This window comes from Schistocerca cancellata, chromosome 1, assembly GCF_023864275.1.
Source record: "Schistocerca cancellata isolate TAMUIC-IGC-003103 chromosome 1, iqSchCanc2.1, whole genome shotgun sequence".
NCBI lineage: Eukaryota > Metazoa > Arthropoda > Insecta > Orthoptera > Acrididae > Schistocerca > Schistocerca cancellata.
Genome location: NC_064626.1, coordinates 104,285,485 through 104,311,603, shown reverse-complemented (window position 1 = coordinate 104,311,603; position 26,119 = coordinate 104,285,485). Strand labels below are relative to the sequence as shown.

Below are 26,119 nucleotides of genomic sequence, written 5' to 3'. Positions count from 1 at the left end.
AGTCCATGTGGAAACTACGGTGGTTTGTCACTGTTGTTAATTGCAGGTAAATTTCTAAGAAAAATTATATTGAATTTGTCCCATATTACATCAGACAGAATTTTGTATGAATCTCTGTGTGGATTATGAACCCCCATAGGCATGACAGATGTGAGCTGTGCTAGACAACTCCAGGAAAAATAAAGAGAGCAACAGAAACTGCTATATTTAGTTTACTAAGACCTGAAAAAAGCATTTGATTCAGTATCTAGATCTGCCATGTGGAAGGTTCAAAGTCACTTTGAATGTGTCGAATGCTATGTGGAACTGGTTCAAGCTCTTCATGATGGCATGTCTGGGCAGGTTCTTCAAGGTAACTATGCACCAAGTTCATTCACTCAGGGTTTGAAACAAGACTGTGTGTTTGCTTCAACACTCTTTGCACTGTGTGTGGTTGCTATGTTGTATGAACTATCTGTAAAAATCTTTAGCTTAAATGTAATAACACTGTACCAACACTCATTATTGTGATGGTTTCATTGTTTCAACATTCCAATCACTTCATCTTCAAGCATGCCACATGAATGACACCAAGTGCCACCCATGCATGTATAAGACTACGCACCAATAATCTTATCTGGTTTCGTAGACATCCGAACTTAATGAACATGTGTGCTCTTCATACACAGGACAGCTATTGTCAAATAAAAATCTGTGACTGTTCATTTAACAGTTGCTGTCATGTGAGTGAAGAGCACACGTGCTCATGAAGTTCGAATGTCTACTGAACCAGATAAGATTATTGGTGCCTAGTCTTATACATGCATGAGTGGTACTTGGTGTCATTCATGCAACGTGTCTAAAGACAACATGATTGGAATGTCAAAGCTGGTTGTCCAATTAAACAATGAAAATAATGGCTGCTGCTGCAGCATTAATACATTTCATCGACCAACCACTGTCCACACTCCTGAACCCAAAATGGTGTTACATCTTCAGATTAAGTTTCATTTTGTTGGAGGTCTTTTCAGTCTGGCAAGACTTTGTTCACAACAATGTACCCAAGTTACATGGGTGGCATAACTGCAGTGTGCCTACGACTGCTTGAAAACTGCATGTGGTCACTTTGGTCTTATCATCAATGCAAAAGAAGAAACTAAGATACTCACACAACGTGCCCTAGGATTAACTCTTAGACACAACACTGGAGCAGGTTGATCACTTTTCATATCTTGGAAGCATCTTGTCTAAATGGTGTACCTGCAAACAGGATGTTGGTAAACAAATTGGGCTGTCCAGGTGCATTTGGATGGTTATTGCGCAATGTCTTCATGAATAAAGACCTAAATCTGCATATTAGACTCGTGGAGTACACAGTTGTTGTCATTTCCATGATCCTGTATGACTGTGAAACTTGGACACACTATTGCCATGATGTCAAAAAACTTTTGTGCTTCGACCAACAATGAGATACATCTTCAACATTTAGCAGGATGACCATGTGACCAAAAATGAGCTTCTAATAAAAAGGTGCATCTAAACAACATTCAGGCAACAATCATCTCTCATCAACCTAGACAGTCAGGACATGTTCACTGCATGAGTGATACCAAGTTCCTGCACCATGTTCTTTATGGCTGGCTCTGCCCTGGCAGTAGACCTCATGGAGGCTCTTGCAAGCACGTTAATAGCCAGCTAAAACACATCGTGAATGTGAGTGGTGTAAATATACAAACATGGGAAGAATGTGCCGTGGACCGTTTACTGTGGAGGAACACTACATCCACTGCTGTGGATGAAGAAGAATGCCGCAGACATGAAGAGGCCAAGCGACAAGCACGGAAGCTCCATCAATTACAACTGCACCCTCCTCTAACCATTCAGTGCTATTTGTGTGGATGCATGTTTTTATCTACCTGCCTTGATCAGTGGTATTCAGGATGTTAAGAGAAAATTGTGAGTTGGCTTTCACATGACCAATGTTTTCTGAATCCATACTGGTTAGCACAGAGGAGGTCATTTTGTCCAAGATATCTTGTTATTATGTTTCAGCTCAGAATATGTTCTAAAATTATGTAAAAAATGGATGTCCATAATATTGTATGATAGCTGTGAAGATTCCTTCTGCTACCCTTCTTGTAAGATAGGTGTGACCTATGCTATCTTCCAAACACCCTAGTGTTTTTGCTTGAGGGATCTACAGTTAACTAAGTCATAAATTTTGTGTAGAATTTGAGAGTGATATCTTTGGGTTATAAGGCCTTGTTCAATTTTAGCTGTTGCTCAACATGGCTGTAACTAATATGTTTATCACTCGTTTTTGCAGTGATATGAGAATTCTGAGAATACCTTCATAAAACAACATTTGAAAACAGGATTCTGTATTTATGGGTTTGCTTTGTTACCTCAATTTCAACTCCGGTGTCAGCTATGAGTGTTTGGAAATGTTATGTGCAACAGACCAAAATTTCTTGGAGTTCTATGAGAGGTCTTTCAGTAAGATTATGCTACAGTAGTCATTGAATTGTGATTTTTTTTATACCTGTTGTGCAGTAGTCACTGTTTTTTAGAAGTTTCTTTATTAAGACTGTATACCACAGAGGGTCCCTCCCATCATGAACCATTCTCCTAGGCACATAAAAAATTTCTCCAGTACTTGCTCAAATACTTTTGTAAACTTGAGATACATTTCCTCTACATGATGATGCCCAGAGCTGAAGATTTCAAGTTTTCTCTCAAGATATTACACTACAGCCCCTTTATCTGCTTTCATCAATGCTGGCAACTGAAACTCAATTACAAGTATGCATAACATCTTCCTGCATAGACTAAGCATTTTAACTGAACTTGGGTATGTGTTTCTGATGACTAAACAGACCTGGCATAAAACATGCATCCCTACAAATTGCATTGAATGGTTAGGAGGATGGGGTTGTAATTTACAGAGCTTTCTTGCCTGTTGCTTGGCCTCTGTGGTGTTCTCCTTCAAACAAGATGACAATGGTAGATGTAGTATTCCATCACAGTAAATGGTCCACATCACATTCTTCCCATGTTTGTATACTTATACCAGTTGTCTTCATGACATGTTTTAGCTGGTCATTAAAGTGCTTAAGAGTAGCTCCATGAGGTCTGCCACTAGAGCAGAGTTAACCATAGAGGATTTAGTAGGGAAGCCTGATATCACTCTAGCAGTGAACATGATGTAGGCACCTCAGTTGATGAGTGATGATGGTTGCCTCACTGTTTAGATGTGCTTTGTTTAGAATCACAGCTTTGGCTACCTTGTTCTGCTACCTATTGTTCAAGCTGGATCTCACTTTTTGTTGATGAAAGTGCTTAAGTACTTTGATATCACGCTAATAGTGTGCCCAAGTTTCACATCTGAAAAGTTTTCACTTCATTACCACACCAACAATTAAAAGTAAAATTTGTGACTTGATTCAAGATTTCTTGATAGGAAGTACACAACATATTGCACAATACAGAACAGAGTTAATTTTTTTACTCTTTTCGAAATAGGTAATCCTGATTACATACCTTGTCAGCAGAATGAAAGAAATGACAGAGATAAGAGTATGGACAAGACAGACCGATAGCTTTAGGAGAAATATGAAAATAATTATATGGAACAAGGAAGTCCACCTGAACAGTAATAAGGAGATATACCAAATATGTTATACTATTTCAAACAATGAAAAGTCCAAGGTGGAATAACAACAAATGGAAAGGGAAGACTGCTACTCACCACATAGAGGTGGCATTGAGTCACAGACAGGTACAGTGAAAAAGAATGCTAGAAATATTTCACTTTTGAATAAGGTCCTTCTTCAGAAGGAGAAAACTCACACACATTCACACAACAACTCTCACACACATGGCCACCACCCCCATTTACTAAGGGCCAAGACGGACTAGTCTGGGGAAGGACTTTGTGTGAAAGCTGAAATATTTCTAGCATTCCATTTCACAATGCAACACCTTCTCTTTGTATTGAGTAGCAACATATCCTTTCCATATTTTTTAAAGGACATCATATTTTTTATTGACTGTAGAAATTATTTATTTCACAATTGTAGTTTCAGCCTTAACGCCATTATCTTGTGTTACTGCAAAATATTTTGGTTCAGTATGTCAGATTTTTAAAATCCTTTGACATGTATACATGCTGTTATCAGAAGCAAACCTTTTCAAACTGTGGAGTGTGATCATTCACTCTACATCCTTGCTCCAAGACTGCCAGTGTGTCTGCCATTTGTCCACCCTGCCCACCTGAAATGTTGCCTAACCCATTACTCCCACATGGGTAAGCAAGCTGGAACTGTCTACAGAAACTGAAGATGACCACAGAACCAAGGTGGAAAGTATCATTCACACCAAAATGAGCTACAATATGCAGCCAGTTGCATCCACTGTGTTCAGTAGCTTCTGGCAGAGCCTCTTCCATGTCTTGAACAAGAACTCTAGGCAAACATACCGACTGCACACTAGCTGGTATTTCCCTGAGGAGCTTCATTGCCTGCCTGTGTTGAAGCTCCCAATGACCAACTGTCCACCTTCAGTGCTTACCCAGATTAGGCAGGAAAGTCTACCACTGTCCCAAAACATGAGGAATCCCTTGCTGGCTTAGATGTGTAATCGTCATCGCAAGCAGCATCCATTGTACATTGATAAGGTGTAAGGGAACAGCTGCATAGCCAGTTACAAATTTGCATTCTGCCCAGAGATACATCACCCTTCCACAGTCTGCTACTCACCCTTGAGTAAGAGCAGATCAGTTAGATGTTGGCATCTGAAGACACAGTGACTGAGGTAATTCCAGTGACATAGGAGATGTTATAGATGTAATTGCAGGTGGCTCAACATCTTTGCAGTTCAGGGCAGCAGCCTGAAGCCCGCAGCCATTGCTTCTATTTGTTCCCTAACAGTGGCCAGTTCATCTGGTGTCTGCACACAATAAGCACAGTTGATATCTATTTCCCACTCTGTAAAACTGTATAAAACACAAAAAACATCTACTGACCAATGCAAACCAAGAAACTGCAAGCAGATCACAGCGAGAGGACAAACTGTCTGACAGAAGACAGTGTATATCTACTGTTAAAATTATGGGAGAAACAGCATATAAAAAAATGAAATATATGCTACAGTCAATGAAACAAGATCCCTGGCAGAAAAATTAAATCTATGGAAGAGTCTATGAAGCAAGATCCCTGGCAGTTGGCAGCCCTGTTGCCAACTTTCAGCTGCGAATCACAAATGGCTACAGGCAAAACAAGGCTCTGTGAATGTCCCTTACCTCATTGTGTATCTAAAAGAAATATTTTATCAGTGCTTAATATTCATCTCTAACTGTATCTGTGAAATGTGAGCCACCAAGAATCAACTGTATGTGTTAGACAGTTTGAACAAAATCATTACTAGAATCATGCTTACTGACAGTCATGCTGCACAACAAAATTTTTCACTGTTTTGTAGAAACTGGTCTGATTCATCAGTTCCCTTTCCCATAAAGTAACACATACGGTCCACTCACATTAATTTCACCACTACTTACGTTTGACTCCAATGTGCAATAACCATTCATAGACAGCAGGTGGCAGCATTAGCAGTAGAGGGCAGTTTAGGGCAGCAGCCTGAAGCCTTCAGCCATTGCTTCTATTTGTTCCCTAACAGTGGCCAGTTCATCTGGTGTCTGCACACAATAAGCACAGTTCATATCTATTTCCCACTCTGTAAAACTGTATAAAACACAAAAAATATCTACTGACCAATGCAAACACAGACTAACAAAGAAACTGCAAGCAGATCTCAGCAAGAGAACAAACTGTCTGACAGAAGACAGTGTATATCTACTGTTAAAATTATGGGAGAAACAGCATATAAAAAAATGAAATATTGCTACAGTCAATGAAACAAGATCCCTGGCATAAAAATGAAATATATGGTAGAGTCTATGAAGCAAGATCCCTGGCATTTGGCAGCACTGTTACCAAGTTTCAGCTGCAAATTTCAAATGGCTACAGGCGAAACAATTCTTCTATAGAGCTATGACAACACTGACGCGTGTATACATAATCACGTTACCTGATTGGTTTAGGTATGTGCACAACACTGCCAAGTGCACTACATCTCCTGGGGATCTTCTTCTGCTGACTCTGCTATAGCTATGGAGTCCTTTAGATGGTGGTGAAGGCAGTGTTACTAAGTATTGTCACACAAATGAAAAGTGCAAGGTACTGTGTTAGCAGTAACTCACTGAATGCAGGCAGATGCACAGCACACAAACAAGTGCACATCTTATAGCACATTGTCATGAATTTTATACATTATTTCTTCAAGAAGATCTCTATTGGGCTTCTAGGATAATGCACAATATTGCTTGTATTGCTACTACAACCATATTTACATTCATTATTCATAATAAATAGTCCTGAATACAGGTGCAAAGGCTCTGTGAATCATTACTAGAATCATGCTTACTGACAGTCATGCTGCACAACAAAATTTTCACTGTTTTGTAGAACCTGGTCTGATTCATCAGTTCACTCTCCCATAAAGTAACACATATGGTCCACTCACTTTAATTTCACCATGACTTATGTTTGACTCCAATGTGCAATAACCATTCATAGACAGCAGGTGGCAGCATTAGCAGTGGAGGGTATATAAAAAGTGTCAGCAAACATGGGAAACAGTCATCGTCATAATATGGAAATGGAGCGATATATCTGACCTTACAAAAGGCATGACATTGGTATTCAGGCCAAGGGCTGGTTTTGTAAACTGCTCACTTGCTGTCATGGTTAAAGTACACCAAGCAAGGCAAAACGGCACTATCCAAAACCAGCATTAAGGCAACTGTGGTACACCAGGGGCCATAGATGACAGGGATGAATGACAGCTTTGGCAAATAGACTGTTGAGCAACTGACCAACCAGATGAACCAAGGGATTGCAAACAGCATCTCTTCAATGATCTGTCAACGAACATTGATGCAGATGGGCTTTCACAGCAGTTGCTTAGTTCATGCAAATATGCTGACAGCTGTACAGCGATGACAAAGGCTAGAACTTGCATGCCAACACCATAACTGGACATACACTGAGTGGCAATAGGTATCCTTTTCAGAAGCATCACATTTTGTGCATCATTGAACAGGTGGCTGTCTTTGTGTACGGAGTGAACCATCTTCAAGCAAACACCTTGCAATAATTGTTGGAAGGCTCCAGGCCAGAGGAGGGAGAATTATGCTCTGGGGAATGTTTTCATGGCATTCTCTTGGTGATTTTGTCATTCTGGAGGGTACAGTGGGTCAACAAAGGTATGCTCTTATCCTTGGGGACCACATCCACGTCAACATGCAGTTTGTTTTTCCTTAATGTGATGGCACCTAACAGTAGGACAATGCCAAGTGTCACACAGCTTGCAGTGTATGTGCGTGATTCATAGACCACAGGGATGACTTTACCGTATTCCTCTTGACACCAAACACACTGGATTTTAACCCATTTGAGAATATCTGGGGCTACCTCGATCGGGCTGTTTATGACGTGGATCCTCAAGTAAGAAACCCAGCACAGTTGGCCACATCCCTGTTGGTACCTTCCAGAACCTCACTCTCTCTCTTCCTGCACCTCTTGCAGCAATCCACTCTGCAAAAGGTGGTCATTCAGGCATTTGACAAGTGGTCACTTTAATGTGATTGGTTTACTGAAAATAAACAAAAATCAAGTGTTGGTAACTTTACAGTGAAATGTGGCTCTCTGAACAATTTATGTATCAGTAAAGTGCTGTAGATATAAAGAATTAAGCAATCACTAGCTAATGGTCTGAGAAGGGTTGAAGCACTGATGGGAGATTTCCTAGGAAAATTACTGCTTCGATAATGTGGGTAACACAAAAGTGCACTAAGACAAGATAATAACAGATTTTGGTTAATCTACAGTTACATTTGTACTCTCCTAAACACTGTGAAGTGCATATCAGAGGGTACTTCCCATTGAGCCAGTTTTTAGGGGTTCTTCCCATTCCATTCATGTATAGAGAGCAAATGGAATGACTTTAAATGCAACAATGCACACTATAATTAATCTAATCTTATCAATGGCTACAGGAACATTATATAGTAGGGGGTTGAAGTATATTTCTAGATTCATTATTTAAAGCTGGTTGTTGAAACTTTGTTAGTAGGTGTTCATGGGATAGTTTGCATCTCTCTTGAAGTGTTTGCCAGTTCAGTTTTTTCAGCATCTCCATGACCATGAGTCAAACCTTTGACCATTCATGCTGTCATAATCTGTATCTGTTCAACATCTGCTGTCGGTTCTATCTCACAAACATGATTGAATTGTGATAGGATGGGTTGCAGAAGTGTTTTTTTTTAGCAATCTCCATTGTACACTGATTGCGTTTCTGTAGCAGTCTGCCAATGAACTGAAGCCTGCTGCCTGCTGCCTGCTTTACCTGTGACTTATGGACGTATGTGATCGTTCCATTTCATATTCCTCCAAATTTCACACTCACACTTCGGTATTTGTATGAGCTGACTGATTCCAGTTGTGACATGTTGATATAGTCACAGGATACTGATGGCAAGCTGTATCCCATACCTTATGATTCTGCCACACAAACTAAAAACAGAAACTGCTGTTGTTGACATAGGGTGTTCTACCACTCACAGATAAAGGCAAGAGTACCAGTGTGTTAGGAATGAGACAAGGCTATCAACACCCTTGGAAGAGTAATAATGGGAAAGAATGGTGCAATGGTTTTATTTAGTATCATGGAGGAACGTGTATAATAAGGACTTTATATTATTATTAAAGACTTCATATTATAAAAGGATGGATTGATATTCATCTTATAGAGGAGACCTTGAATCACAGGTAGCCACAACGAAAAGTCTGTTATGCATATATGCTTTCCATAATAGAAAATACACATACGCAAGTGCAACTCACATGCACTGCCTCGTGCCGCATTTGACCGAAGGATAAATGTATAGCAGTATTTTCATTGTGCCTTTTTGCGACTCAATGGTCCCTCTATATTGTGAGTAGCATCCTATCCTTTTCATAATATTATTGTAATTCCATCCTGGAAAGACTAATAATTTGTTACTGAATATCAGTGACACTTTAATATAGTATTAAATTATGATTAAAGTTGCAGCAATTGTTTAAAAAGATTGATTCTGCATGTAAAATAATGATTAAAATGTATTAGGAATAGGATAGATTGCTATTCACTGTAAAGATGACCCAGTGAGTTCCAAACAGGCACAACGACAAAACTGTTACACATGTAGCTATCAGCCAAAGCCTTTCTCACCAAAGAAAACACACACACATTCACGCAGGCAAGCACACCACATGCACACTCGGCTGCTGCCACCAGCAGCTCCAACCTGAGGTGGTACCATGGATAAAGTATGAAAAGAATAGTTTTCTGCTCATCATGTAGAGGATTCCAGTTGGAATTGCTGGTGGTGGCAGCCGAATGCGCGTGAGGTGTGCTTACCTGTGTGAATGTGTGTATGTTTTCCATGCTGAGGAAGGGTTTGGCTGATAGTTACATAGATAAGTCTTTTCATTGTGCCTTTGGCATCTCAATGGTTCATCTTTATGATGAGTGCCAATCTATCCTATTCCTAATATTGTTGTTATTCCAACCTGGAGTTTCCATTGTTTGAGTAAAATGTGTAACAGTCAAAAGTGCTTTTCCTTGACACTGATCAAGAGTATCAGGCATTCTTAACATAGCTCAAATTATAAAAGTGTAGTACAGTTGAGATTTTGGTCTTTTTTTCTTTACAAAGATTAATAATATTTACAGTCTTTTTATTTTGCAGATGTGGAAAAGAAGCACATCTTAGTACTCGCGCTTCTCAAGGCACACAAGGGCAGGCAACTATGTTCCGTGTTGCACGTGATGATGCCGAACGACAGATATGTGAAAAACTGAAGCAGAAGCTGGATGAATTTCTGGAGCTGGAGAATTATGATTGGATGTTAGTGGAGCCCCGTGGTCATGCTTCTAGCTTCATCACTGATCTGATTGCCTTTCTAAACAGTATTTTCCAATCCTTCACTAATCTGCCTGTAAGTGTACGTTGTAATACCCAGGTGTTTTGACCCATGCTTTGTTTCAAGGCATGCATAGTTTTACTGGTAATAAGGTTTTCAACCAATTAAAGCAATAAACTATTTTATATGGTTAGGTTTTTGAGAGATTTTTCAAAATGTACATGTCCTAAGAAACAAGACAATCCAGTAGCAATTAATGTTAAAGGAACCTGCAGTCTTGTTTACATGTCTGCATAAATCAGATCTAAGTGCTCCAGAAGCATTACGTCTTCAGTGTAAACATCAGGATTGTTTTGGTGCAAAAGTCACATCTGGTTACATAAAACCATGGTGAAATTTATGGAAGTAGGCAGCAAAAGGAAAATGGTGCAGCAGCTGGATTTACATTGTTTGTTCTTATGGTGCCATCAGTGTCACTGCTGATGTTGTTGGTCCACAATTCATTCAGCTGTGGCAACGGTTGAATGGCTGGCTGGTGTGGCCGTGCAGTTCTAGGTGCTTCAGTCTGGAACCATGTGACCGCTATGGTCGCAGGTTTGAATCCTGCCTCGGGCATGGATGTGTGTGATGTCCTTAGGTTAGTTAGGTTTAAGTAGTTCTAAGTTCTAGGGGACTGATGACCACAGATGTTAAGTCCCATAGTGCTCAGAGCCATTTGAACCATTTGAACTGTTGAATGCAAGCAACTCTAGATGCAGTCATTAGACTTTTCTAACATTGACCTGCAACCTGTGGAATTGTGCTTGCTGTGGAATCACTGTAGCTTGTCAGTTCAAATCTGATCACCAGCAAACATTTGTTACTTAGTATTTATCATTTCTAGAAAGTGCTTGGGACTTCTTGTGTTTATAATGTTTACACATTCCTAACAGCAATCTGTGTTCAGAAGGTACTTCTGTTCTGTCTGCATTGGTGTTCATAATAAGTGTGCTTTCAATACTAAGTGTTGTGCTTCGTGGATGACTGTGCTTTCCGATTTGGATGTGCTTATGATTAGGTCATGAGATTGTGGTGGTGATGCCATGTACCTCCAGACATATACATCACAATGGCTCCAATGAGGCAACATAAAAGTCGTCACCTACACAGACAGGAACCAGAATACATCGTTCCCATGTTTCATATTTGGCAAACCAACAGATTCCAAAACAGCACTAAGTTGGCTGCACATCAAGCGTCCATCATTGTTTTCTGGAGACACTGGCCAGGACCCAACAAAATAGCCAGATGTGTTCAACCACGTCACCAAATATAACAGACTGTATGACATGATGATGCGTACTTTTATGTGGATGGCACAATACAACATTGGTCCAAGGAGAGCGAATAGTAGATCGGTGTCTAGGACAGATTGCAGGCTGATCTGAAGAAAACATTTGTTGACAATCAGCAGCTTAGTCAACATAGTTGAAGAACAATTTAAAAACAGGGCCCAGTACCTTGGGGAAACGACAGTCTTTTGGTCCTATGCCACATTGTGAATCCGATGACAGGAATTGACAGAATCTTACACTTGGTAAAATGGTACACAGAAGACATGTGCCAAGCTCTTCTGGTAAAGTATGTCACAACATCAGAGGAATTCATGAAGTGGTGCTAGCACATTGAGAAAATGCAAAAGAAAAGAGGTGTGACTGAATCTTGAATATGGTTCCTATGGCAGTTGTGGGGGACCACTATGGACAACAATTACCAAGATGTAAGGAGACCTTATTGATGTCATCATTGACAGTCAACCTGCCTGGGTGCTAGTACTTGTGGGCTCCAAATAATGTTGAATGCTTATCAATGCCAGCTAAAGAAGATTATGTTCCAGTATACAAAAGGGATAGCACTGAAAGTCACAAATGGAAGATATGTGCAACTGACTGGAACATTTGTTGCAAGGTTAGCTGTCAGTGAAAGAACACAGCCATTTAAATTTGTTGTTTTAACAGAATGTAGTTATAATGTTATTCTCAGATGGGACTTGTCGTAGGCATCAAAATCAGTCATAGACTGTAGAAGATCAGAGCTACAAATTGACAAATCTATTTTAACAAGCACACATAACAAATATTACTCTGAGCAGTTGTTTGCTGTTGAAGACATTGTTATTCCACCATCATTAATTAAACCAATTTCCATCATCAATCTAGATACTCAATTCAACTGTGAAGCTTTTGTTGACTGCAAAAAGCTGCTCAGGCTCACAAAATAAATCTCTATACCAGCTACAATCATAGCATTGCAGTTGGTCAAGGAGACCTTTGGATCATTAATTGTCACAACCAGTTACAACATATCCCTAAAGGTATGTGCAAAAGGACAGCTGAACTAGTCCAGGACGAGCAGTTCAGTTCCATCGACAAAGAATCATACTGTACTACCACTACAGACAATGCAGTGGAGGAAGCTACTAGTGAACTGTCAATATGAGCTGACCTGATAGAGCAACAATGTTGGTTGGTGTTAAGTGTTCTGTGCTAATTTTCTGGTACTTTGAAATCCAGAGTGAAGAAAAGACAGACTGAGCACCAATGGTAAAGCACTGTGTCAAGACTGGGCATCATCAACCAATTAGGCAGCACTCTTATAGGGCTTTACTAACTTAATGGCAGATAATCCAGGAGGAGTGGAGGAGGTGCTGCAGGATAACATTATTGAACCTTCTAGTGTCCTTGGTTCTGTCCTGTGATCCTTGTGGAGGACAGCACTTGCTATTTCTGCATCGAGGACTGACAACTGAACACAATCATGAAAAAAAAGTGCACACATTGTTGCACATTGATGACACCCTAGACTGCTTGAAGGGAGCCAAGCATTTCTCAACTATGGACAAGCAGGTAAGCTACTGGCAAATACAGCTTGATGAGGCTGGTGGAGAAGAGACCACTTTCCTAACACTTGATTGCTTCTGTGAGTTCAGAGTTATGCCTTTTGGATTAAGCAATGCTCCAGCCACCTTCTAGTGTATGACGGACAGACAACATGCTTTGACACCTTAAATGGATGATGCCTTTGCTATCTTGATGACGCTGTCATTTTATTGAAGACTTTTATGATGTACATCATTTGCAATCTATATACCAGATCAAACAATGGCAAATCCAGGATGCAATGATGACGGTTTGATGGAAAGGATAGATTGCTGCTCATCATACAGTGGAGATGTTGAGTCGTAGGCAGGTACAACAAATAACTACTTAACACTGAAGCTTTTGGCCAGAAAGCTTTCTTCTGAAACACACACACACACACATTCACGCAAATGCAGCTCACATGCACATGACCACTGTCTGAACATGTGGCAGGGATGGGGAGGGAGAGCAGGGTTCGGCTGGGGCACAGTAAAGTGTTCCCACAAACCATCCCCCACCCATACCCTGCCTCCCCCACCTCCCCACCCCAGCCTCCACCATACCACCAGATTGCTTCTCCCATCATGTGGCGGTTGCTCACAGTCTGGCCTTGGCAGCCAGAGACAGTAGTCCCGTGTGTGTGTGTGTGTGTGTGTGTGTGTGTGTGTGTGTGTGTGTGTGTGTGTTTACATGAATGTGTGTGCGTATATTGTCTATTTCAGAAGGCCTTCTAGCCAAAAGCTTAAGGCTTAAGTGTTTAGTAGTCTTTTTTGTGTGCCTATCTGTGACTCTACATCTCTGCTATGTGATAAGTAGCAAAATATCCTTTCTTCAGAAATAGAAAACCTTCACACATTCACCCAACAACAACAATAAGACAACTGTAACCACTATCTCGGATGCATAGGTCTGATTCAGTCTGCGTCTGACATAAGCAGCAGTTTGATAGTGAGGCTGTTTTTTGGGTACATTATCATATTGATGTACAGAAGTGGATGCAAACACGAAGACATTGACTATCTTTCAAGTAATTCTTTGCCAGAGCACAGCCTCGTGGATGAAATCTCCATCATTGCTGCATTACATGACTTTGCAGTTGAGTAGATGGAATATCCAACACTGCTGAAAACCACATAAGCCTTGAAGGATGAGGGATCAACAAAAGGAGAATTCCATTTAATAAATGGAACATCATATAAAAGGAACTATGAACCAGTAGGGCAGAAATTGTTGATTTTAATCCCAGCTCATCTACAGCCAGCTACCTTGGAGTATTTTCACAACACCCCAATATCTGATCACATGGAATTTGTGAAGACAATAGGTAGCATCAGATGCAGGTATCACTGACCAGATCTCTGCTGATTTAATAAACACATTGTGAGCCATGAAAAGAATGCTAACAACAGAAGTACATGAAACAATTATCTCCAGGGCATCTGACACTGATTCCACTTGCAGCAGTGCCATTTGTCAGATTGGAATTGACCTCATGGGAAGATTACTGAAGTCAGCAAACAGGAATCAATGGCTGGTAGTCCTCACTATCTATCTTACCCTCTAAGCCATCACCAAAGCAGGGTTGACTGCTGAAGCTCCATAAATTGCAAGGTTCTTCATTTTAAAGCAAATAGTTCCCCATGTGGTGATCTCTGATCGTGGATAAGTTTTCCAGTCAAGACTAGTATCAGAGGTAATTTCACATTGCAACATTGCCCACAGGATAAAAACTGCCTACCACCCACCTATGAATGGCCTCACTGAGTGGGTTAATAAGATGTTTGCAGACATGCTCTCATTGTAAGTTGATGTTAGGGAGATTGAGATACAATACTGTCCATAATGATGTGAGGCAAAACATTATGGGCTTTTCTTTCTGCTCCACACTCTTTAGGCTGAAATAACAATGGATTCACTTCCCGTTTCAACTGAGGAATATTCAGTATGACTATTTGACATGCTTCATTACCAGGACCAAAGAAGCAAGACAGCAGGCTCCCATGTGGTCACTGGATACCCAAGAGAATGATCAAGAGCACTATAACACCAAGCACCGGACAATCAGATACAGCCCAAGGGACTTGGTATGGTTTTTACACTCGTGCAGAAAGTAGGACTATTGGAAAAGTTACTAAAATCCTACTTTGGGCAGTATCATGTACTTTGTCACTTGTCAGATGTCACATATGGAGTCAAGGATTGTGACCCTCCTTGTCCTTTGTAGGAAGCCTTACTACAATACTGAGATGCAGATTAATGATAGGGGCTTCTCATTCAAGGAAGCTGAAGGCCCACTCAATGATCTTAAAACTCAAATAGTAGAGGGATACCTTTGGTGCTCATCATAATGAAGAGGATGAGAAAAGGCAACCCAGACATGAGGATCCTCCAGTGCTACTATATGGAGGACCACTGAGAAGATCTAAATCTACTGCACTCTAGTTGGCTCCAGTGACAATTCTGAAACACCAAGTTGCTGTTTCTCCAGGAGAGGGACAAATGCCAAGAGCTGTGGCATAGCGGTTAGTATAACTGGTTAGCATTCTGCAGGTCACCAGTTCATGCTGGACCACTAGCAGTTATTCGTTATTTAGTACTCATAATTTCTGGAAAGTTCTCAAAATTTCTGTGTTTCTATATTGTGCAATATTCAGCATCTGTTTAAATAGGAGCACACTCTGTCCAGGAATTCTGCCTGCATGTTGGTGTGCATAAAAAACGTACTTTTAGAGCTAAGTGTTGTACTTCATTGAGAATCATGCTTTTGGTTTTGGACCTGATTGTCATTCCAATGTGACAATATTTTACATAATTGATTCAAATGGCTTTGAGAACTGCAAGACTGTATGTTCATAAGCCTGCTTTTTACTGTTTCTTGGTGCTTAAGCCACATGTGTGACTAGAGCTGTGTCACAGTTGATACCTGATTCTGGTTTCTTTGTTATGTACTTCATTGCTAACTTTAAGGACACAACAGAATTAAATCGTGTTTCTGTATTATCGATTATTGTGGTTATTACACAGGAAGTTGAAGTTATTCAAAATTCCCAAGTATTGAATACAGTCATGTTCACACCTATAGAATATGGATAAAATTACCAGGATTATTGATTGATTGTAATGTAATGTGAAAAATATATGTATAAGTAAATTCAAACCTGCTTATATATGACAAATAAACTGTGTGCTGGACGGGATATAAACCCAAATCTGTGCCCTTTGTGGAGAGCGAGCCTGTAATTACAGTATCCGAACCAAACTCGCAGACTAATTCAAAGCTTTAATGCTTCACAGATTCCTCCCCTCCTTCCAAATTCTGCTGAGGGTCTCTTGCAGTAATGTGGGACTTGTGTGTAAAGGGGTGTAGGTAGGCTTTGGCTTGTCCATAGACTCAAGATTATTACCGTATTCTCTGCAGAGTATGTATTTATGATATGTAATAATTTAAAACTGAGTGCCAGACTTCTACATAGAGCAAGAGAATTCATTACCAGTAATTTCAGTTTCATTCTTATACCCCCTTGGTGGGGAAGATTGAAACAGTTATGCTGTTGTGATACACCATAAATTATTTCCGTTGTGGAGACAGCATTTTGTAGTTTATTATCATCTTCTTATCACAAATTTAAAAGAGAAATATTGCCTTTATCTTAAACAAGAATAGAAGTATGACAGCTGAGTATCAGGCAGGTATGGGAACATGTTTTCTTCAACAACCCAGCCCACTGTCAGTCTGGAGTGCAATGAGCTCTAAATAAACAGCTGACTGACTTCAGAGCATTCTTTCTATTAATTCTGTTATTCTCTCAGACTGTTTCATATGAACGAATAGAGACAGACAGACAGACATTCTGAAATAGTTAGGTGACACTTTTAGATTAATTCCTTGCATCTGAATGCTGTATACAGGTTTGAAATTAAATGATGAAATTTCACTAGGTGTGCTGTGCTGTGTTCAATATCTGTGAAATGCTTAATGAAAAATGAAAGCAATAATGTTATAGTTACTTTGATTTTGCATTTTTAAGTTCGTTAAGGTGGCATTCTGTCAACCTAAAACTCTCAGAGACCGAATTAATAAAATTAGAGAAACATTAAGATAGTGGCATAGTCTCCCCCATGTGAGTACAGCACACTTCACATTCATACGACCACGTGAGACTGTCAGAAAAGTTCTCCTTTAGGATGTTGCTCAGCTCCCATGTCACATTGGTTTGAATGTCAGTTATGTTGTCAAAATCATTGACCCTTCATATGAATTTCTGCACTTCGTCATTTTGTGGTATGCTCATATTGATAACACAAAGTCTTGTCACCTGTGAATATTGTTCCATAAACTTTCCTGGCATAATAATTTATTGTATTCATATTGGGTCTCCGGCCAAAACATCTCATCATATGGACACAACATTTCGGCGGTCCACCTGGCTGCCATCATCAGGTGAGTAGGCCGGTGCACTGTCTCACCGGAACTGAAGTCAAACATGCGACGGTGGCTCCTTTATGCACCGACCGTGGGTCCAACGTGTGTGCGAGAAAATAACTGCCCTCTAGCCACAGGCACAATAGCGCACCGCTGGCAAAAGCTCATGAAAACGTTTAATTGATATCAAACTCTACTGACAGGTTTTGAAGACCGAGAGAAGGACTGTTGTTTCTTAATGTCAAATAGAACGGGGTTCCAAATCTTACTTAAAGGATACCCCTTATCACTGTTTATAATATTGTCAGATAGCCGGATTTCAATGGCTTCTTTCATTACACAGTCTCAATACCGCGGCGCAGGGGCAACCACTTGTCTCATCGTACAGCATTTTATGTCCTTACGTAAGACAGTGTTCCACCACCGCAGATTTTTCTGGCTGAAATAAACATGTGTGGCAATGATGCTTCACGCAACGATCCTAGACCGTATGAATTGTTTGTCCAATATAGATTTTACTGCAGTGGCAGGGAATCTTGTTGACTCCGGGCTTTCTCAAACCTAAATCATCCTTCACTGAGCCCAGCTCTTAGCTGGCGGATGGAATACACTTTTAATATTAAAATTCTTTAAAATTCCACCTATTTTTGAAGATATGCTCCCCGCAAAAGGTAGGAATGCCACCGACGTGCTTGTATCTTCCATTGGTTCCTGCGAAGGTCCAAACTGCAGACCACGATGGATCTGATTGTCTGTATAACCATTCTGCTTGACTATGGGTTTGAGATGGTCCAGCTCTTGTGTCAAGCTATCTGCATCCGAGATGGTGTAAGCTCTTTTTACCAATGTATGTAGCACCCTGCTGCATTGGTACGATGGATGACAACTTGATGCGTGAAGGTAACAGCCAGTATGTGTGGGCTTACAATAACCACTTCAAGATCCCCTGCCACTGCGGGAAAGTCTATATTGGACAAACAATTCATACAGTCCAGGATCATTGCATGGAGCATCATCGTCACACGCGTTTATTTCAGCCAGAAAAATCTGTGGTGGCGGAACATTGTCTTACGGAAGGACATAAAATTCTGTACGATGAGACACAAGTGGTTGCCCCTGCATTGCAGTATTGGGACTGTGTGGTGAAAGAAGCCATTGAAATCCAGCTATCTGACAATATTAGAAACAGATAGAAGGGGTATCCTTTAAGTAAGAGTTGGAACCCTGTTCTGTTTGCAATCAAGAAACAACAGTCCTTGTCTCAGTCTTCAAAAACTGTCAGGAGAGTTTGATATCAATGTATCGTTTTCACGAGCCTTCACCAACGGTGCACTATTGTGCCTGTGGATAGAGGGCAGTTATTTTTGCGCATGCACGGTGGACTCACAGTCGGTGTATAAAGGAGCCGCCACGAAGTGTTTGACTTCAGTTCCGGTGAGATAGTGCAACAGCCTACTTACCTGAAGACGGTGGCCAGGTGGACCGCCAAAATATTGTGTCCAGATGATGAGATTTTCCGGCTGGAGACCTGATATGAATACAATGGAGCAGTGAATATTGTTTCCAGAAAAGAATAGTCCACATTTTGCATTTCAATCAACTTGCAGCAGGCATCGTTGTTTTTGTTTGGAAATGAAAGGGTGCAGGACACACTTTGCACACACTTTTCTCTTCTTCAAAACATTCTGGATAATGTGTCGAACCCTTGATTTAGAGATATTGCTCCTGTTCACTCACTACGGTCGCAAGTCGAATACTTACGTCCCTGGCCACAACTGACTGGTCAAATGCACATCTGTTGTTCACAGTTGTTAGTTCAAAATGCCACCATAGTTACTGCACTAACATTGCTTACATGCCAGGAATAAAATCAGTCTCTGAACTTTTTGGTTGAATGGCATGTGTTAAAATATATATCTACTACATATGCATGTCACTTGGCTGCAGAAAGCGGCTGTACTGAAACCAAGGGGAGAGCCTCAAATTGCATTTTAGTTTGGATTAATGGAACTAACCAGGATAGAGCATAGTGTCCAGTGCAGATGTTTATACTGTGAAGCTGAAACTGTTAGTACCTGTAAGGCACCAATTTTGATGTATCACTGTGTGTAAAACAAATATGATGCGCTACACACCATCTTACACTACAGACAGTAAACTAAAAGTGTCATGAGTGACACAAAGACTGACTGACTGACTGCTGAATGATGATTTTGACTGGAGACTTGAGGGGTCTGCCAGTATGTAATAAGGATGTAAACTGGTCAGATTGGATACTGGCTCCGAGATGCAGAAGCACACTGACCTGAGATAAGACAGCTGTGAGAACAGTTCTGCCAAGGTGTGTCTAGTGAAATATTAGGGGTCATGACAGCCTCCTCCACTATTGGTCAGGTAGGTGGAGGCAGTGCTACCGTACACGATTTTCTCGCCTCAGCTTAAGAATATTGGGAGTAGTGGATTGAGGCAATGCTTGCACTGGTTTAGTGCCATGGGGCTTACCTACCTACTACTGTGCCTTCATTTTTCTACACATAGTTTGGTTAGACAGACAATAGCATGGACCTTGAAAGCTCAAATGCTTCTGTGCTATAGTATTCCTTGTTCAAGAACAATAAATTGTAGAACTTGCTGGGCCTACATTACTGTTATTGGAAGAGAAGTTATATAACATCAAATGGGATGTAATAAAGAATGACACAGAAAAAAATTAAAACTGGAACATGGGTTTGTCACAGAGGAACTATGCAGGAAGAAAATTTAGGTGAACACTTCCTTGTGGACAAGCAAAGCAAAAACAATGTTACTGATACTGAGGGAATCCCAGACAGGGTAGCAAGATGTACTTTAAAAATATAAAATCAAGCACTTGAATATTTCTGTATATGTAGTTCAAAACACAAATTAGAATTGTAGAAAGTTAATAATGGACATAACATCTCAGAAATAATGCTACATGAGCTATATAAAGCCATTTGAAGTATGAAAAAGAAAAAGCATTTGGAGTAGTCAATGTTTCAGTTCATATGGTTAAAGGCTGAGGTAAAGTACTACAAAAGGAGCTTGTAGAATTGTTTAAAAATGTTTTCAGAGGAAAATTTCCCCCCATGTGAAATAGTGTTGTAATTATTCTACTTCACAAGAAAGGAAATGTAATGTTTGAAATATTTACTAATACACTCCTGGAAATGGAAAAAAGAACACATTGACACCGGTGTGTCAGACCCACCATACTTGCTCCGGACACTGCGAGAGGGCTGTACAAGCAATGATCACACGCACGGCACAGCGGACACACCAGGAACCGCGGTGTTGGCCGTCGAATGGCGCTAGCTGCGCAGCATTTGTGCACCGCCGCCGTCAGTGTCAGCCAGTTTGCCGTGGCATACGGAGCTCCATTGCAGTCTTTAACACTGGTAGCATGCCGCGACAGCACGGACGTGAACCGTATGTGCAGTTGACGGACTTTGAGCGAGGGCGTATAGTGGGCATGCGGGAGGCCGGGTGGACATACCGCCGAATTGCTCAACACGTGGGGTGTGAGGTCTCCACAGTACATCGATGTTGTCGCCAGTGGTCGGCGGAATGTGCACGTGCCCGTCGACCTGGGACCGGACCGCAGCGACACACGGATGCACGCCAAGACCGTAGGATCCTACACAGTGCCGTAGGGGACCGCACCGCCACTTCCCAGCAAATTAGGGACACTGTTGCTTCTGGGGTATCGGGGTGTGAGGTCTCCACAGTACATCGATGTTGTCGCCAGTGGTCGGCGGAATGTGCACGTGCCCGTCGACCTGGGACCGGACCGCAGCGACACACGGATGCACGCCAAGACCGTAGGATCCTACACAGTGCCGTAGGGGACCGCACCGCCACTTCCCAGCAAATTAGGGACACTGTTGCTTCTGGGGTATCGGCGAGGACCATTCGCAACCGTCTCCATGAAGCTGGGCTACGGTCCCGCACACCGTTAGCCCGTCTTCCGCTCACGCCCCAACATCGTGCAGCCCGCCTCCAGTGGTGTCACGACAGGCGTGAATGGAGGGACGAATGGAGACGTGTCGTCTTCAGCGATGAGAGTCGCTTCTGCCTTGGTGCCAATGATGGTCGTATGCGTGTTTGGCGCCGTGCAGGTGAGCGCCACAATCAGGACTGCATACGACCGAGGCACACAGGGCCAACACCTGGCATCATGGTGTGAGGAGCGATCTCCTACACTGGCCGTACACCACTGGTGATCGTCGAGGGGACACTGAATAGTGCACGGTACATCCAAACCGTCATCGAACCCATCGTTCTACCATTCCTAGACCGGCAAGGGAACTTGCTGTTCCAACAGGACAATGCACGTCCGCATGTATCCCGTGCCACCCAACGTGCTCTAGAAGGTGTAAGTCAACTACCCTGGCCAGCAAGATCTCCAGATTTGTCCCCCATTGAGCATGTTTGGGACTGGATGAAGCGTCGTCTCACGCGGTCTGCATGTCCAGCACGAACGCTGGTCCAACTGAGGCGCCAGGTGGAAATGGCATGGCAAGCCGTTCCACAGGACTACATTCAGCATCTCTACGATCGTCTCAATGGGAGAATAGCAGCCTGCATTGCTGCGAAAGGTGGATATACACTGTACTAGTGCCGACATTGTGCATGCTCTGTTGCCTGTGTCTATGTGCCTGTGGTTCTGTCAGTGTGATCATGTGATGTATCTGACTCCAGGAATGTGTCAATAAAGTTTCCCCTTCCTGGGACAATGAATTCACGGTGTTCTTATTTCAATTTCCAGGAGTGTATTATAACTAACTGTGTAGACTTTTTTTTTATTTTAATCAGGCAAAATAACAAGCTGACATTAGAAAAATATATGGTATAGCAGACCACCTGAAGGCATGAACAAAATTATGGAACTGATAGTGCATGAGAAAAGCTGTATTAATTCAACCTATATTAGTATATCGAAGTCTGTTATCCATCAGTACAACTTCTGCTAATGTACAGTTTGACTGACTCCACAATCCTGAAGGCTCTCCTTAATCATGGAATTAACAGAATTAGTGAATTAATTATTCAGTGCTGTAAAGAAAATCAGAATTGAAAAAGGGTTCATATAAGTCAATTTTCTGCAACAAGAAGTATTCTCAGCAGTCCTAGAGGAAGTTTCCATACACTTAACCTGGGAAAATGAAGGAGTATTAGATGATGATGGAATGTACCTGAACCACCTTCACTTTACAGCGTTATTATATGATTTACATTTAATGTAGATAAACTGCAGCATTTAATGGCAGATATAATATTACAAGTTTGATAACAAGACTGGAAATAAATTATAACAACTCTAAAACAATCCATAACCAATGTATCAAAAAGAAAATAATATAAATTAACAATTATATTGGATGAACTGTTGTGATTTTGTGTTTAGGACTATAAAAACAACTGAGTGGGCTGTAAAATAAACAGACATAAGAGTAAGAATGGTGTGGAGTGCCTTTGGCACACTAAGATAAAGTTTCTTTAATGAAACCTCTGATATGTCCGAATGGAAAGCTGACAATCAGTATGTGTTACCAGTTTTGATGTATGTCCATGCATAATGTGGAAACAATTCAGAAACTTAGCATGCATTAGGTGGTGATGATTAGATACACGGGGAGGCTGGAAAATATTTCAGGCAATAGCCTGGAGTGGGAGGCATGATAATGATCAAAACAAAAATGAATGGAGGGTGGCAGGAACCGTAGTCAGACAAGCAGAAATTAAATGGACCAAGAAGTTCTTTCCAGGAGTCCAAGGGATAAGAAGACACAGATATGAAGACTTAATGGGAAGTGAATACATGACATTGGCACATATGGTGGAGCAACATGGATGCTTATAGCGGAAGATAATATGCATGCACATGTTTAGAGGGTATGTTTATTCAATAGTGGATGTCAAATGGTGATACTGAGTATCTCATACGTACAGTTCACATACACACACATAAATGGTGAGCATACTGGAAGCATATTACACTATAAACTTACAAAGTGTTTCTGCAGAGGGACATTTGAAAAGAAATGTTCAGTGTAAAGTGACAGATCTATGAGTGTTTTGTAAAAGGTGGCGGATAACTGGGGTGAAGTGTCTTCTTAATCTGTTGAATGGGAAGTAGTTCATTGTGTGAGCACATGTTCTGTGCAGTAGACACTTAATTGAGTAGACACATATATGGTGTTGGTAGCTAAGATTATAGATAAAAATGATTTTAAACAAGCAACTTCCATCATTTTGTGCTCTCTGTGGCTATTTGTGATCTACTTTCTCTGATTAAAGTTCTGAAATTGGAGTACAATGCATATACTAACATTATCATTTTAATGAAATGTCTGAAAATTTGGTTTATTGGTTCACATTTTGTCACCAAATAATAAGTTATTGTAAGTCAGTTATAAGGTTTTAATTATTACTGTTTTTATTAACTAATTTTTCCAGCCAGAAGTGGCACAAGTGGCTTGCAAATCTGCGTGCGAGCACATAGCAAAATCCATTATGGCTTTTATGCTGAGTGATGATGTCAAGCAGATATCAATGGGTGCACTGCAACAAATAAACTTGGATACAATACAGTGTGAACGTAAGTTACTGTTTTCACCAGAAAATTATAAAGATAATGTTTGTTTGGTGCATAATAATAACTTTAATAAATTACAAGACAAAATTGCCAGCCATTCCCTACGTTCAGGGGGTTTACGTTTAATTCTGCTGATGCAAACGTATAAAAGTAAAAGTGACACACTGTCTAGTTTTTGGAACTAATAGTTCCTTCATTGGTAAGGATAGAGGGATAGGTTAGGGAAGGGTAAAAAGGAAGAGCAAGTCACTCATACTCCAGGGTGAGAGAGACCCACCTGTCACTAGGAAAAGGGTGCACAAAGATGGAGGAGGAGAGATCTATTATCTCAGAAATGGTGCGGCACTTTTATAGTATCTGTTGGCAGAACTAGATATTTTGCTGTATGAAGTTAAGTATTGCCCAGCAATTCTGTCTCATAATTTAGGAGATTTTTATCTTGCAGACGAATCATACCCACAAACAGTACCCTGATCAGCCAGAACATTATGACCACCAACCTATTATTGATATAAACCCTTCCAGGTGATAGCAGTGTCGCATGGCAAGGAATGACTGCTAGTCAAACACACACACAGTGTATGTAGCATCAGTGAGCATGCTGTCCACGTGTAGAATGGGGAAAGTGTGTTATCTCTCTGAGTTTGACTGAGGGCAGATTGTGATGTTCCAGAGGCTTGGTACAAGCATTTCAAAAACTGAACGACTTGTCGAGTGTTTGAGGAGTGCTGTGGTGAGTGGCTTCAATACATGGAGAAACCAAGATGAAACCACGTCCAGACATCGTGGGGTTGAGCAGCCACCCCTCATTACATGTGTCGGACTTCATAGGCCAGGCAGAATGGTAAAACAGGACAGGCAGTGAACAGTGGCAGAACTAACATCACACTGGACAGAGTACAAGTGTGTCTGAACACACAGAACGCCGAACACACTTAACAGTGGGCCTCCACAGCTGATGACCCATGAAAGTGCCAATGTTAACTCGACGGCATCGGCAACTACGACTGAAATGGGCATGTGATGATCAGCACTGGATGTTGGCACAGTGGCAGAGTACTGCATGGTCTGATGAATCCCAATACCTTCTTCATCACACTGTTAGGAGGGCACAGATTCATCGTCTTCCGGGTAACAGCTCCTTGACATCTTCAAAGGGGGTGGAAATTAGCTGGTGGCAGCTCCATTTTGCTCTGGGGAACATTCGCATGGGCATCCATGGGTCCATTGGAGCTGGTGCAAGACACCATGATGGCCAAGGAGTATCATGCATTGTCTCACCCCTTCATGACGATCATGTTTCGCAACAGTAGTGGCATTTTTCAACAAGATAATACTCCATGTCACAAGACCAAGTGTGTGACGGAGCGGTTCGAGGAATACAGAGGTGAGTTCCAATTGATGTGCTGGCCCCCCAACTTGACAGATCTGAACCTGATTGAACAAGTCTGAAACATGATTGAACATGGCAACAGAAGTCATCGCCCCCTCCCCAAAATTTATGGGAATTATGTCACTTGTGTATTTAGATTGGGTGCCAACACCCTCCAGCGACTTACCAAGGCCACATTGCTTCCATGCCACAATGCGTCTCTGCTGTTATCCATGCCGAAGGTGGACATACTAACTTGTAGGTAGGTGGTAATAATGTTATGGCTGATCAGTGTAAAAAGATATAATGATTTGATATTTAGGAGAGAGAGAGAGAAAAACTGTTGTGTGGTTTTATTAAGTATTTTTGCATTTGAAGGGTATAACAAGGGATGCCATATGTCTTCAGCGTTGGGTGATAGTTGCAGTAACTCCACAGTATAATTTTATGACACAGTATTATGCTTAATAATGCAGCATACCTCATTACATAATATATAAGCACAGTCATCTGTATTTTGAGATCTGTTTGTGCTTAATTCTGGATGAAAGATTTTGTACATTTTATTAAAAAGAATATTTGTATTGAAGTTGTGCAAACTTACCTGCAGCAGCAACATATAGTGTGCCAGAATGCAGGCACTTCACTCATAGCTACATGATGTGTTTCCTTAAAATGGCAACATGTGTAGCATAATGGTGTCCATGGTGCTCAGAATTTGTCAGTTTTTGAGGAAGCTTGTGTGGTTAATTAGTGTGACCGTACCATCAAAATACACAGTGATACAAATTGTGTAGTATA

At 41.1% G+C, this 26,119-nt stretch overlaps 1 protein-coding gene across 3 annotated transcripts in view; it reads left to right on the top strand.

Annotated features, from left to right (window-relative positions):
- Positions 1–26,119, top strand: part of LOC126166427 (exocyst complex component 6B) — a 158,368-nt gene that overhangs the window by 124,722 nt on the left and 7,527 nt on the right. For all 3 annotated transcript variants that reach the window (XM_049920404.1, XM_049920401.1, XM_049920403.1), the window contains exons 13-14: positions 9,833–10,082; positions 23,808–23,949. In XM_049920404.1, the coding sequence (XP_049776361.1) occupies positions 9,833–10,082; positions 23,808–23,949 (392 nt within the window). The remainder of the gene's footprint in view (positions 1–9,832; positions 10,083–23,807; positions 23,950–26,119) is intronic.